At 35.7% G+C, this 12,838-nt stretch overlaps 1 protein-coding gene across 2 annotated transcripts in view; it reads left to right on the top strand.

Moving 5' to 3' along the window:
- The window catches only part of IQUB (IQ motif and ubiquitin domain containing), a 121,331-nt gene that overhangs the window by 20,380 nt on the left and 88,113 nt on the right, over window positions 1-12,838 (top strand). For both annotated transcript variants that reach the window (XM_045495480.1, XM_045495479.1), the window contains exon 7: window positions 4,476-4,686. In XM_045495480.1, coding sequence (XP_045351436.1) covers window positions 4,476-4,686 — 211 coding nt within the window. The remainder of the gene's footprint in view (window positions 1-4,475; window positions 4,687-12,838) is intronic.

Here is a 12,838-nt window from a genome sequence, read left to right as displayed (position 1 = left end):
ATACCCAGAAGTGGAATTGTTGGATCAAATGGTAGTTTAATTTTTAATTTTTTGAGAAACCTCTATATTGTTTTCCATAGTGACTGTACCAATTTACATTCTTACCAACAGGGCACAAGGGTTCCTTTTTCTCCACATCCATGCCAACACTTTTTATTTCTTATCTTTTTGATGATAGCCATTCTAACAGGTAGAAGGTGATATCTCATTGTGGTTTTGATTTGCATTTTCCAGATGATGAGTGATGTTGAGCATCTTTTCATATGTCTGTTGGCCATCTGGATGTCTTTGGGAAGATGTCTATTCAGATCCTCTGCCCATTTTTTAATTGGATTGTTTATTATGATTATTTTTTTGCATTTGAGTTTTAGGAGTTTTTATATGTTTTAGATATTAACCCCTTTTCAGATATATGATTTTCAAATAGTTTCTCCCATTCAGTAAGTTGTCTTTTCATTTTGTTGATGGTTTCCTTTGATGTGCAAACGCTTTTTAGTTTGATATAGTCCCATTTGTTAATTTTTGTTTTGTTACCTTTGCTTTTGGAGTCGGATTTAAAAAATTATTTCCAAGACTTGTGTCAAGTAGCTTACCACCTATGTTTTTTCTAGGAATTTTTTTGGTTTCAGGTCTTACATTCAAGTCTTTAATACAATTTGAAGTAATTTTTTCTGTATAGTGTGAGATAATGGTCTAGTTTCATTCTTTTGCGTGTTACTGTCCAGTTTTCCCAGTAGCATTTATTGAAGAGACCATCCTTCCCCATTGTATATTCTTGCCTCCTCTGTTGTAAATTAGTTGACCATGTATGTATGAGTTTGTTTCTGGGTTCTCTATTCTGTTCCATTGATCTATAGTTCTGTTTTTATGCCAATATATAGTGTTTTGATTACTACAGATTTGCATTGTATTTTCAAATCAGGAAGTATGGTATCTCCAGCTTTGTTCCTTTGGTAACAAAGTTAAGAGAGATGTGGAATGTTCCTTTGCTGAAGTTCAGCATGTTTGTTGTAAGTTAAGGCTGCTTCTCTCTGTCAAACTGACATAGATCCTCCTGCCAAGAGTGGGATGCTTCATTTTTGGTTATCTAATTTCAAACAGCAAAGTTTCTGATAGATTAGTATTTTAGAGTACTAAGTTTCTCAGTGTGCACAGAATAATAGTATTCACTCAAAGGAGGGGATTGTTAGGACATTTTATAGCTGTAGTATGTCCTTGGAAGAAATAATTGTTTCCTGTTAATTTCGTAGCTGACAATTAATGCCTGCTATTCCAGCCTGATAGATTTTTATGTTCTCAGTCCAAACTAATTTTTATTTTTTGACTGTACAGGGCTTGGATGGTAGCTCTGTGATATCATCAAGAACCTAAACTCCTTTTACCTTTCCATTGCATTAATCTTATGAGCTTATAACTTACATGATAATGCAATGGTTAGTCAACCTTCAGCATAATGTCTGCAATCTATGCAGGAAGAAGGGAGAGGTCAAGGGAGCATGAGCCATATATGCTACCTTCAAGAGTTTTCCCTGCAAGCCCCACCCAGTGCCTTCCAGTTACATCTCATTGGCCCAAACTGTGTCATGTGATTGTGCTCACTGTGAGTGTGTGACAAATACATTTTTAAAGTTTCATTATTGTTGTTCCTCAACAAGATTGAGGTTTTCTTATTAAGGAAGTAGGAGAGAATGGATATTAGGTGGGGAGATGGAAGTCTCTACAACACTTTCCAAACTCCAGTAAAATGGTATTAAAGGACTAAAAAAATGTAAACATACAGGAACGAAGAATACATGAAAAGAGAGAAGAGTGTCAGTCAATTATTTCAAAGTTGTAAAGCAGATGGAGAAATGCTAACTTGACTTACTTAAGCTGAGGAAGTGAAACTCTAAATGCCTGCCAAGGGGGATGGCATCAAGAACCAAACTGCTTTGCCCCATACAACCTTGGAAGGTGAATAGGAGTTTCCTAGGGAGGTGAAAGTGGGATGTGAGTTGTACACAGAGGGATGGGTTAAAAGCCAGTATAGGAGGAAATTTCCACGTAGTAAGTTCTTTTGTCTTCACTGACTCCTTTCTACTTGTATCATATTTACTTTATTCTTGAGCTTCTTGATTTCATGCTTGTATTTATTTTAAATCTTTTTTTGTTTTAAGCAATATTATATATGACTATTGATATTTTTGTACTCATTCTTGCCATCTCATTTTGGTTTTTATTTATTATTCACATTTTGTTTGTTTTTTCTTTTACCAGCCTTTTCTTCTTTCGGTTAGTTTGACTAAACATTTTCTTTCTTTCTTTCTTTTTTTTTTTTTTGTTCTTTCATAGTTGAAAGCAGGTCCTTTGTTTCTGTTTTTCTAATGGTTCCTTATAAAAATTTAAAAAATTTTTGTTTCCTAAATTTTTTATACCAAAGGCATACTTAATCAGGCTCTATCTTTTCCATGAATAAGTCAAGGTCCTTAGCAGGGTTTTCTGTTTTTCATTTCCTTGTCCTCCTCCCTCATTCCTCCTAGCCAGTCAGATTGGATCTGGAATTATAATTATATACATATATGTATGTATATAATTATAATTATATATATAATTTACTTTATAATTTACTATATATTTATAACTTCACTTTGTTGTTTGATATATTTATATTGATATATATGACTTTTTCCAAATAAGATGTATTTAGCTTGATAACTCTTTTGGAAAAGTTTTCTCAGTTCTTTAATCTTTCCATTTTAACTTATTTTTCTTGCTAGAACACATTCTCTAGTAATTTTTTCAGAGATGATGCCTGGGAGATAAACCTCTTAGTCCTGTTGAATCAACCTCATTCTTGAAGTTTAATTTGAGTCCACATAGATAGATTTAAACTTGTTTTCAAAATTATTTTTCTTTATAACACTGAAGCTCTATTTGATTAAAAGTCTGATGTCAGTTTTGCATTTCTTTGTTTCCTCTTTCTGGGAGCTTTTAGGGTTTTTACTTTATCTCTAGTAATCTTATTGTGATATGATTGAGATTTGGCCGTGAGCCCTTTCTATCTGAGAGCTTATGTCTTTAGTTTGGAGACATGTTCTTTTAGTATATTTGGAGTAATTTCTCTGGTCAACTTTCTTCATTCTGTCTGGAGCTTGCTAGTCTGACCACCACTCTTTGGGAACCACTGTTCTGGTATTTCTGTTCACACAAAAGTAAACTTTTCTTTGTTGAATGAGGAGCCTTATATTTTGTGGGTTCTTCCCAAATGTTTGGTTATTCCTGGGTGTGTAGACAGGGTATTTGAGATCCCTTATGTCCAGTGTGCTATGCATATTTGCTTACCGCAGTGGTTTTAAGGGATGGCCAAGGCTTGATTCTGGAAGAGAGCTAGTTTTCTGAAGAAGGGGCTTCTATTCATCGTGGGTGTCACCCACGAGTGTGGTTTCCCTAGATTGTTTTAGAGAAGCCTGTCCTTTTGGCATTTTTCAAGCAGTCATTTGCCCTAACACACCTCTTCTCCTCACCGGATCCACTGGTTTAGGGCTCGAAACAGTCTTACAGACCCTTCTGTATTTTCTAGCCTGTTTCTCCATCTTCCCTGTACATGATTAGGCATAGATTCCTCTTCAATTTATTCTACCTGTCTCCCTTCTTGAGGGGATTCTTCAAAGTTTCTGTTCCTTTGGAAGTCTTCGTTAGTATGATCCAGTGTCCTTACCAATTTCTGCTTATATGATTTTCCGTGATTACCAGAGATTAGGTCACAGTAAAGGGATGTATCAGCATATTCTCTGTCCTCAATCTTGATCTAGCCTCTCCACATTTTATTTTTATTTATGAGTTTAGTAAATAAAAAAAATCGCTCAGTTATATGGCAAGTTTTTTGGGAATTTAGTACTATACTATAACTTCAGACATATTTATATTTCTCACAATTTAATAAATACTTGTTTTCTTAAATGGAGACTTTTATCTAACCTGCCTTTGGTAGTTACTACATATAACCTACCTGCTTTATGTTTAGGTAATGAAATTTTGTTTTAAATATGAGCCTAAGCTGATGGTAGTTAAGATAAACTAGAGATAGTTAATATTAGTGACAATAATAGTATTTATTGAGGACTTGTGATGCACCAGGGTTAAGATAAGGATGTTATAAGGATGTAAGATAAGAATAAACCAAAATCAAACAACTAGTGAGTCGCAGAGGAACTATTTAGACTAAGTTTTACCCCAGAGCCTATGCTTTTAAGCATTGTACTAACTACCTCCCAGGAAGGTGTATTTGGTAGATTTTGGAGTCAAATTGCTGATGTGCGTTATCCACAGCTTATGTGTCCCGATGTGTGTGAGAATGTCTGGCATAGAGGGAAACCTAGACTCTCAGTTTGTTTAGTAGTTTTTGCATTGGAATAGAAATAATCACTATTGCCTTTTGTTATTATCTGATATAGTTGATGGTAGACACTTTTTATTTCCTTTTAATTTAACTATAGGTAATAGTGTTACAGACTTACTGTAGACGATGGCATGCTAAAGTCATGGTAGAGAATTTAAGAAGACAGAAAATGTTAAGGTTGAAGTGGGAAGCAGAGGAAGAACAAAGGAAGATAAGAGAAAAAGAAGAATGGATGAAATTGGACTATCACCGGAGGCATAATCCTCAGACAAAAGAAGATTTTGAGCTTCTTTATAATGCACTGGAACGTAAGTTTGAAATAGGCTTTGCATAAAATATTAATTTTATAATTTTTCATTATTAGGAAAAGCAGGTGTATTAAAGACAAAAGGAAGGCCTTCTTATTTCAGGATGAGGTCTTGGGAATCTTGGCCTAGAGAATTTAAAGAGATGAATAATGTTTTACACCTGGGACAGGAATTAAGGTGGGAATAAATTGGGGATGCTTTTATATCAACAGTGGATAAATAAAATGTGCATACTGCTCTGTAAATTTTGTGGTTCAGTATATTATCTCATTCGATCATCCCCGTGAGATAAAAAGAGAAAGCATTGTCTAATCTGATTCTCTGATGGTCTTGGGAATTTGTGAATGCAGAACTGAACTGTCTTGAATCCCTCAATTCAGCATCCTGTCTCTGATTTCTGTTCTTTAGAGGAGGGCTTGGCAATACCTTTTAATTCCCACCCATTAATGATCAATATAGATGTATATTCTTTACACAATTGACGTTTATGCCTTATTTCTTCCACAGAATGTGTGTTAGTCATTGACACAATTAAAAGCTTCAGTTATTTGACAGGCCAAGCACTCCGTACTCAGGGCAATAGATATGCTGTTCTTGAAGTTGTTTCTCATTGCTCCCTTCCAATCTCAACTTAAATGTTGCCTACTCAGAGGCTTCTGTGACTGACAGTCCAACCTGGATATCCTGTTGTCATCTAATGGTTATCATTGCACCCCAAACTTTTCATTTATATCACCACCACAATTTGTAATAATATATCTTTTTGTTTAGCATTAATTTTCACCAGTGGATTGCAAACTCCATGAGAGAATAACTTATTTATTTTTTTTGATGCTCTCACTTTTTCTGTGCTTAGCTCATATGCCCAACAAATATTGGCGGGTTGAATGAGTGAGTGAATGAAAGGGAAACCCAAGGATGTAGTGCAGTTATCTCTAGCTTCCACTTTTCCGGTAGTACCAGCTAAAGTGCCAGGAAGTGGAACAGAGAGTTACTAATTACTTTAGATGCCAGAAAGTAGAGAAGTTGGGTTCTTGTGACAATGTAGAGGAATTTTCAAAATTAAAAATAGCCTCGGGGCACCTGGATGACTTAGTCAGTTAAACGTCTGACTCTTGGTTTTGGCTCTGGTCATGATCTCATGGTTCATGGGATCAAGCCCTGCAAGGGGCTTCGCGCTGGCAGCACAGAGCCTGCTTGGGATTTGACATTCTCTCTCTCCCTCTCTGTCTCCATCCCTCTCTTGCTGTGCTCTCTCTCTCTCTCTCTCAAATAAATAAAAGCTTAAAAATAAAATTAAGAGTAGCCTCAATAGTTTTTTTATTTGAGCAGGGTCTTTTCATCCAAAGAAATAACAGTCTTTGACTTCTCTATGATTATTTATGACATTAACTTTAAGCAAATTTTCTTAATATAACTTTTTATATACTGTTTGTGGATGTTATTATATGTTCTGTTACTCAAGTCACCCTTCCTCTCTAACAGCAGTTTTAGATGTCAGATATTGGGTCTATTAAATAGCTATATGGTAATATGCTACTCACCAAAAGATAATACAGTGAAACACTAGGTCTGATAAGCAATGCTAATAAATTTATCTCTTTGGTAACATGCAAAATTGAGTGGCTTTAGGAACGTGGCAGTGTTTGAGGTAACAGCCTGTTCCCTCAGCTTTTACATCTGCCTCGTCTTTCTCCTAATCATTGACCTCTGCAAATACTTTCTGTTTTACTTTAAACCTCACTTCTATTTTCATCCTCTCTCAGATGAAAACAAAGTTTACTTTTAAATGTTAAGAATTAGAGAGCACTGTTGGAAAGATCTAGGAAAGATCTTATTGACAAGTATAAAACTAGAGTTCTGTTATAGCAGAACTCTATTCAAATAATATTCCAAATTCCTATCTGAACAAGCCCAAGGATTTTATTATTTCGTTGGTTGACAGGCAGTTGTGTAAAACAACAGAAAATATGCTGAGTGAGGTTCTACCTTTTCTACTTGCTGGTGGTATTAACTTGGGCAAGTCACTTATTTTCTTTAGCCTCAGGTTCTTCATCTACAAAAGGACTTACTGATATCTGGCACGTCTATTTCACAGGGCTTTATGATATGTGAATAAATAAATTGTTACATTTATGAAAGTACTTTAAAAGTGCAAAGAATTATGCATATATAGTTATGTTATAACTATAATTATTATTAGTTATTAATAGTTATTACAACTATAATAATTTTATATTTGTAAATAATTTTATACAGATTTTCTATCTTAAAATAGAGCAGATATACTTTATATGGCTACACATGATTTATATGGAATAAAATGAAATTTCTTATATAAAAGAGGCATCTCTTTAGTTTTCTTCCAGCCCTAAAGTTCTAATTTAAAACTCTCAGAATAATAATTTTTAAGTTTTGTTGTAGTCTTTGAAACTGCTGCCCTCTTGTGGCTCATAGTAACAATTACATAGTTTAAATTAAAACTCCTAAAAGGAAGTTCAGCTTTTCCTCTGGGTAATCTGTCCCTCAGTAATAAAAGCAAAATAGATCATTAAAGAAAATTAATTGAACTACATAAGTTAATATAATGTATCAAAGTCAAGACCATTTCCAGGCGACACTATTTTATCTTTATGTTTGTTTGTTTTTTCTTACAGCAATATGTTGAGGATGACTCCTTTTATTGATCTGAATTGTCACTCTTATTTCAGACTCAGCATAGGGGTTATCATCTTTAGGAAACTTCTCTTGACAGCACAGATTGGGCTCAGAGCCTCTTTTCCTTGCCCACAATTCCCTGTAAACACCACTGTCTTAACTGTGTACATTTGTACTGAGGGTGCCTGATAGGACCCTTGCTCATTGTTGAATTGAATCTGCTAACCCTTTGCTTTGTTTTGACTTGTGCTAATGGCCTTTTCTGACTCTTCTTGGATTATTACTTCTGATCTCAAGGTACCTTGACTTCTAGCTTCTGGAGTCCACTGACATCACCTGGCTCTGGGTATTCAGTCTGAATCTTCCTTGGTTCTCTCCATGTAGGCTTGCAGTCTGTGAATGAGAATTTTAAAAAACAGATGCATATAAACTGCTACTGGTGGACAAAATCTTGTATGTTCTTCTATTTCTTGTTTGGAAATTGCAAGTTTAGAGCTCAGGAATTTTAGAATGTGTACAGACTTTAGGTGCTAAGTCCTATCCTTTCATTTTTTTAATTAAAAAAATTTTTTTTTACATTTATTTATTTTTGAGAGACAGAGAGAAACAGAGCACAAGTGGGGGAGGGGAAGAGAGAGAAGGAGACACAGAATCCGAAGCAGGCTCCAGGCTCCAAGCTGTCAGCACAGAGCCCGATGCGGGGCTCAAACCCACAAACCATGGGATCATGACCTGAGCTGAATTAGGATGCTTAACCGACTGAGCCACCCAGGCGCCCCTTTTCATTTTATAATTGAACTTCAGACCCTGGAAATTAGATGATTTGTCTGAGAAGAGAAGTTAAGGAGATAAAATAAACATATTCTTTCAAATGAACCAATTCCTTTAATATCTTTTTCTTTAAAAATATTAGAGACTCCTGGGTGGCTCAGTTGGTTAAGCAGCCGATGATTTTGGCTCAGGTCATGATCTCAGGGTCCTGAGATCGAACCCCATGTTGGGCTCTGTGCTGACTGCATGGAGCCTGCTTGAGATTCTCTCTTTCCTTTCTCTCTGCCTTTCTCTCTCTCTCAAAATAAATAAATAAACATTAAAAAAATATTAGTGGCTATTGATATCTGCTATGGATTGAATTGTGTTTCCCCCCAGATTCACATGTTGAAGTCCTAAGCCCTAGCCTTTCAGAATGTGACTGAATTTGGAGATAGGACCTTCAAAAAAGCAATTCAGAAAAACTAAGGTTTTATGGATGAGCCGTAACCAGTATGACTAATATTCTTATAAGGAGAGATTAGGACACAAACAAACACATAGGGAAGATCATATAAAGACACTGAAGGATGATGGCCATTTAGAAGCTCAGGAGAGAGGTCTTCAGAAGAAACTAACCCTGCCATCACCTTAGTCTTGAACTTATCAATTCCAGAACTGTGAGGAAATAAACTTCTGTTGTTTAAGCCACCCAGTCTATGGTGCTTTGTTACGGCAACACTGGAAAATGAATTCAACATTCCAATTTATTTGTTTGTTTGTTTTAATTATCATCATCCCTATGGAACATACCTTTTATGATATGGGGCAGAATCTCTCGTTTTCTTCAATGTCTTCTCTCTATAGTTCTGGAAACTGTCAATTCAGATAAAAAATAGGTTTTGTCCATCCACTCCTGATTCCTATGTGTGTCTATTCCTTATGAGTAGTTGGGACATGGTATTTTTCTAATGCCATGTTCCATTCCTTACTATAGGTTTACAGGGCCATCTAATGGAGAATTTTATTGGAATTAAAGACCATTATTTTCATTTCTTTTTTTATTAAATTTTTTTTCTAATGTTTATTTAGTTTTGAGACAGAGAGAGACAGAGCATGAAAGGGGGAGGGTCAGAGAGAGAGGGAGACACAGAATCTGAAACAGGCTCCAGGCTCTGAGCTGTCAGCACAGAGCCCCACGTGGGGCTCGAACTCACGAACCGCTAGATCATGACCCCAGCCGAAGTTGGACGCTCAACCAACTGAGCCACCCAGGAGCCCCTAAAGACCATTATTTTCATTTCTAATTAGCTTCACTGGATTGTTTCTTTTAAAAAGTCATACTATAATTTAAGCAAAATGTAAAGTCTGAATATATATATTCATATAAGTGAATTTGAGTGCATCTATCCAGACTCACCCGGTATTAATCTAGGAGAGTAGTATATTGCTCTTTGAGGTTGGCAGCATAGCTTAAATAATATCCTAGTGGCCTAAATTTATTACCAGTCCCAAAGGTTTCTGATGTAAAACTGGAAGTAAAATAGGCTTACTTATATCATTCAATTTTTATTTGCTTTCTGGGAACATCCATATAATCCCATAAGATAAATATTCTCAGTTATTATTTCCACAAGCAAGCAATTTTCTTTTAATTCATACACTGCCTTTGGTTATATGGATTTTGTCAAAATTTTTAAAGTTCTTTTGGTTGGTAAAACTGCTCTTAAAGGATAAAGTCATCAATCATGGATTTCCTGGATTTTCACAACATAATTTAGCCCTTAAATTTACAACTCTTTTGCTGAAGACAATTTTGCTTTTAAATTTAAAAATCTTCTTTTTGAACAGACCAAGCTGTCCAGTGTCTGAATAATGTATTCCTGGTAAAGGGCAAAGTGGATTCTTATAAAGAGTACCACTGGCCTGTCCTTGGCCTCATCAGGATGATTTCAAATTGGAAGTCGAGAGGAAGAAGAAATAGTATGATAAAAACTGTAAAACTAGATGTTATAACAGACAGTGGTTATAACAGACGAGGGCCAGAAAGAACACTTTAGATATTTACCTTCCAATGCAGAGACTGGTGTTAAAGTAAATCTGAAATTTTAATAGAAGGAGGAAAATATACTTTGTAATTATATAAACTACATATAAATGTGATGTATTTTGAAATATCCCTGCAATATGATGAGAAAATAATCATGCCTGTAATATAACAACGGAAGACTACATTTACTTAATTAAATCATACCTGGTAGAAGATAAGAGGAATCTTGTGTCAAGAAGAGATCTATCTAAAGGAAGTCTTTATGCCTGATGGTGAAAAATGTCAGGCTTTTGGGTAAAAATAAGTAGAAAGAGAAGTGAAAATTCTGTCCTCACGGAAGAATTTTATAGTGTCTCCAACTAGGGAGAGGCAAGGAGATATTTAGGGCCTTCAAGAAAGCATTGTGTCTTTCTCACTGTTGTATGCACCATTGAAATTTATAGAGTTCCTTTCACATAATTGCTCAATACTTATTTTTGAGTGTTTTGAATTGACAAAGAAATGATAAGGTTTTGGCAGGTATAGTAACCAGATCAGGCAAACAAAGTTTGCCTTTTAAAGTTCAGAGAAAAAATAGGTTTGATTCTATGGCCAGGGAATGCAGTTCTTGAGACTCTGAAACTTTGTCATTCTGACAGTGTAATAATAAATTATCTCCATGAAAAGGGAAAGAATTAGATAGCTGGTTAGTAAGTGTGGCTTTCAGTAGTAGACCAACTAATCAATTCATAGAGAGAGACTGTCCAATGAAAAGATTACATGTTTTTGAAAAGTGGGAGAGCAGTGCTTAAGAGTCTGTAACATGGAACCAGACTGCCAGAGTTTGAGTCTTGGTGCCACTTGGACAAGTCTTTGTTTTCCTTAGTTTCCTTTTCTGTAAAAGAGGGGATAATAGTAGCACCTCTTTCACTGGTTTGTCAGGAGATTAAATGAGCTCATATGCATGAGGAGCTTGAGACAGAGCCTGACACATAGTAACCAGCACTCCATGGTAACCACCATTAACATGGTGTTAGTGTTATTTTTATTGTATTGTTTAGTTAGAAAAGAGGGGCCTAGGAATCAAAAAGCAAACAGGAGATGAAGTAAATAGTACAGTAAGAAAAAAAACAACAGGATTTTGTTCTCAGAGCAGCCTTAAGAATAGAAAGGAAGCTGGGGCGCCTGGGTGGCACAGTCGGTTGAGCGTCCGACTTCAGCCAGGTCATGATCTCGCAGTCTGTGAGTTCGAGCCCCGCGTCGGGCTCTGGGCTGATGGCTCGGAGCCTGGAGCCTGTTTCTGATTCTGTGTCTCCCTCTCTCTCTGCCCCTCCCCCGTTCATGCTCTGTCTCTCTCTGTCCCAAAAATAAATAAACGTTGAAAAAAAAAAAATTAAAAAAAAAAAAGAAGAATAGAAAGGAAGCTAAGGCAAAGTCTACACCTTAAAACCACGGTTCCTGTGTCTATTGAGAGAGAAGAGAATGAGATGTTGTTAAGAGAGGTTGTTGTAGTTAAGCCAGCATATTCTCGTGTGTTCTGGGGTGACGGTGACTTGAACAAAACCAAAGCTGTGTAAACCTGCACGGGTGGAGGACAGGCTTGCCACCTGCGGGAAGGTGTCCATGAATGTCCTGCTCATGAAAGTGCACGTGCAGGAGATCCTCTGTAAATTCCAGACTGAGGTTACTACATGTACAATAACAAGGATGACTCAAAATGTGACACGAAAACATTTTCAGGAACAGTTCTGAATATCCGAAAACTTAGAATGAACTGAAGCTTACGATAAATGTCAAAGACTAGAGTGACTTTTTGGAATGTTTGTTCAGAATAAAGAACAATAGGTTGTTGCTTCAATTTTTGTTTGCTTCCACGTTCTATGAAGAACACAGATCAACCATGGTTGAATGAGTTCAGGCTCCCAGTCCTTGTGTGTTTATCCAGGTATCAAAGCCACTCCTAGTTACTTAAATAATAATGGGGAATGAGAGAAGTACCCAGCAGACATGATTTTCCAGAGGAGGTGTATGAGTAACTGTCACAAACATTACAGCTTTTTGTAAATCTTCCCCTGCCCTGACACACTTTTCAGAGGTACCTGATTTGAATCTCAGGCTTATTTCTGCAAAGTTCCCCAAAATTGTGTTACTTCAATTTTTTACCATCCTATCCATTTTGATATGTAGTGGGGCTTTTTTTTTCTTAATAGTTGACAGTCTTACTTTTAACTTCTTTGTTTAAATTTTATTTTTGTTGGTATTTATTACATTTCCAAGCAGTTGGGACTATTCTTTTTAAACTTTTGTTTTTAATTCTAGTTTAATTGTACAGTATCAAAATGCAGTTTTGGCATTTCTGATTTGGGGAATTTGTTTTCTTTTATTCCTGCTGCTAGAATTTGTATAAATTTAATGCTTCATAGAGCTTTGAAAATAGGTATATTTTCAGCCTTTGTTGGTCAGAGCTTGAATCATTTAAATTTGTTAATCATATTGTTTAAACTTTTTAATGCTTTTAATACTTCTTTACTTGAAATAGATCGACCCATTTGTATTTTAATTATGTTTATATAAATAAAGTATGCTCACTCCAGGAGTATTTATAACTGATAGAAGTTTTGCTTTACAAGTTAGATGGGATGTGATTTTGTGTATAGCATTCACGAGGGTCATACCTTTCATCATAAAATTGTCTCCTATCCCAATAATCAAATT

Source organism: Leopardus geoffroyi, chromosome A2 (genome assembly GCF_018350155.1).
Source record: "Leopardus geoffroyi isolate Oge1 chromosome A2, O.geoffroyi_Oge1_pat1.0, whole genome shotgun sequence".
In the NCBI taxonomy this organism is placed as follows: Eukaryota; Metazoa; Chordata; class Mammalia; order Carnivora; family Felidae; genus Leopardus; species Leopardus geoffroyi.
This window is presented reverse-complemented; position numbering and strand designations above follow the sequence as displayed.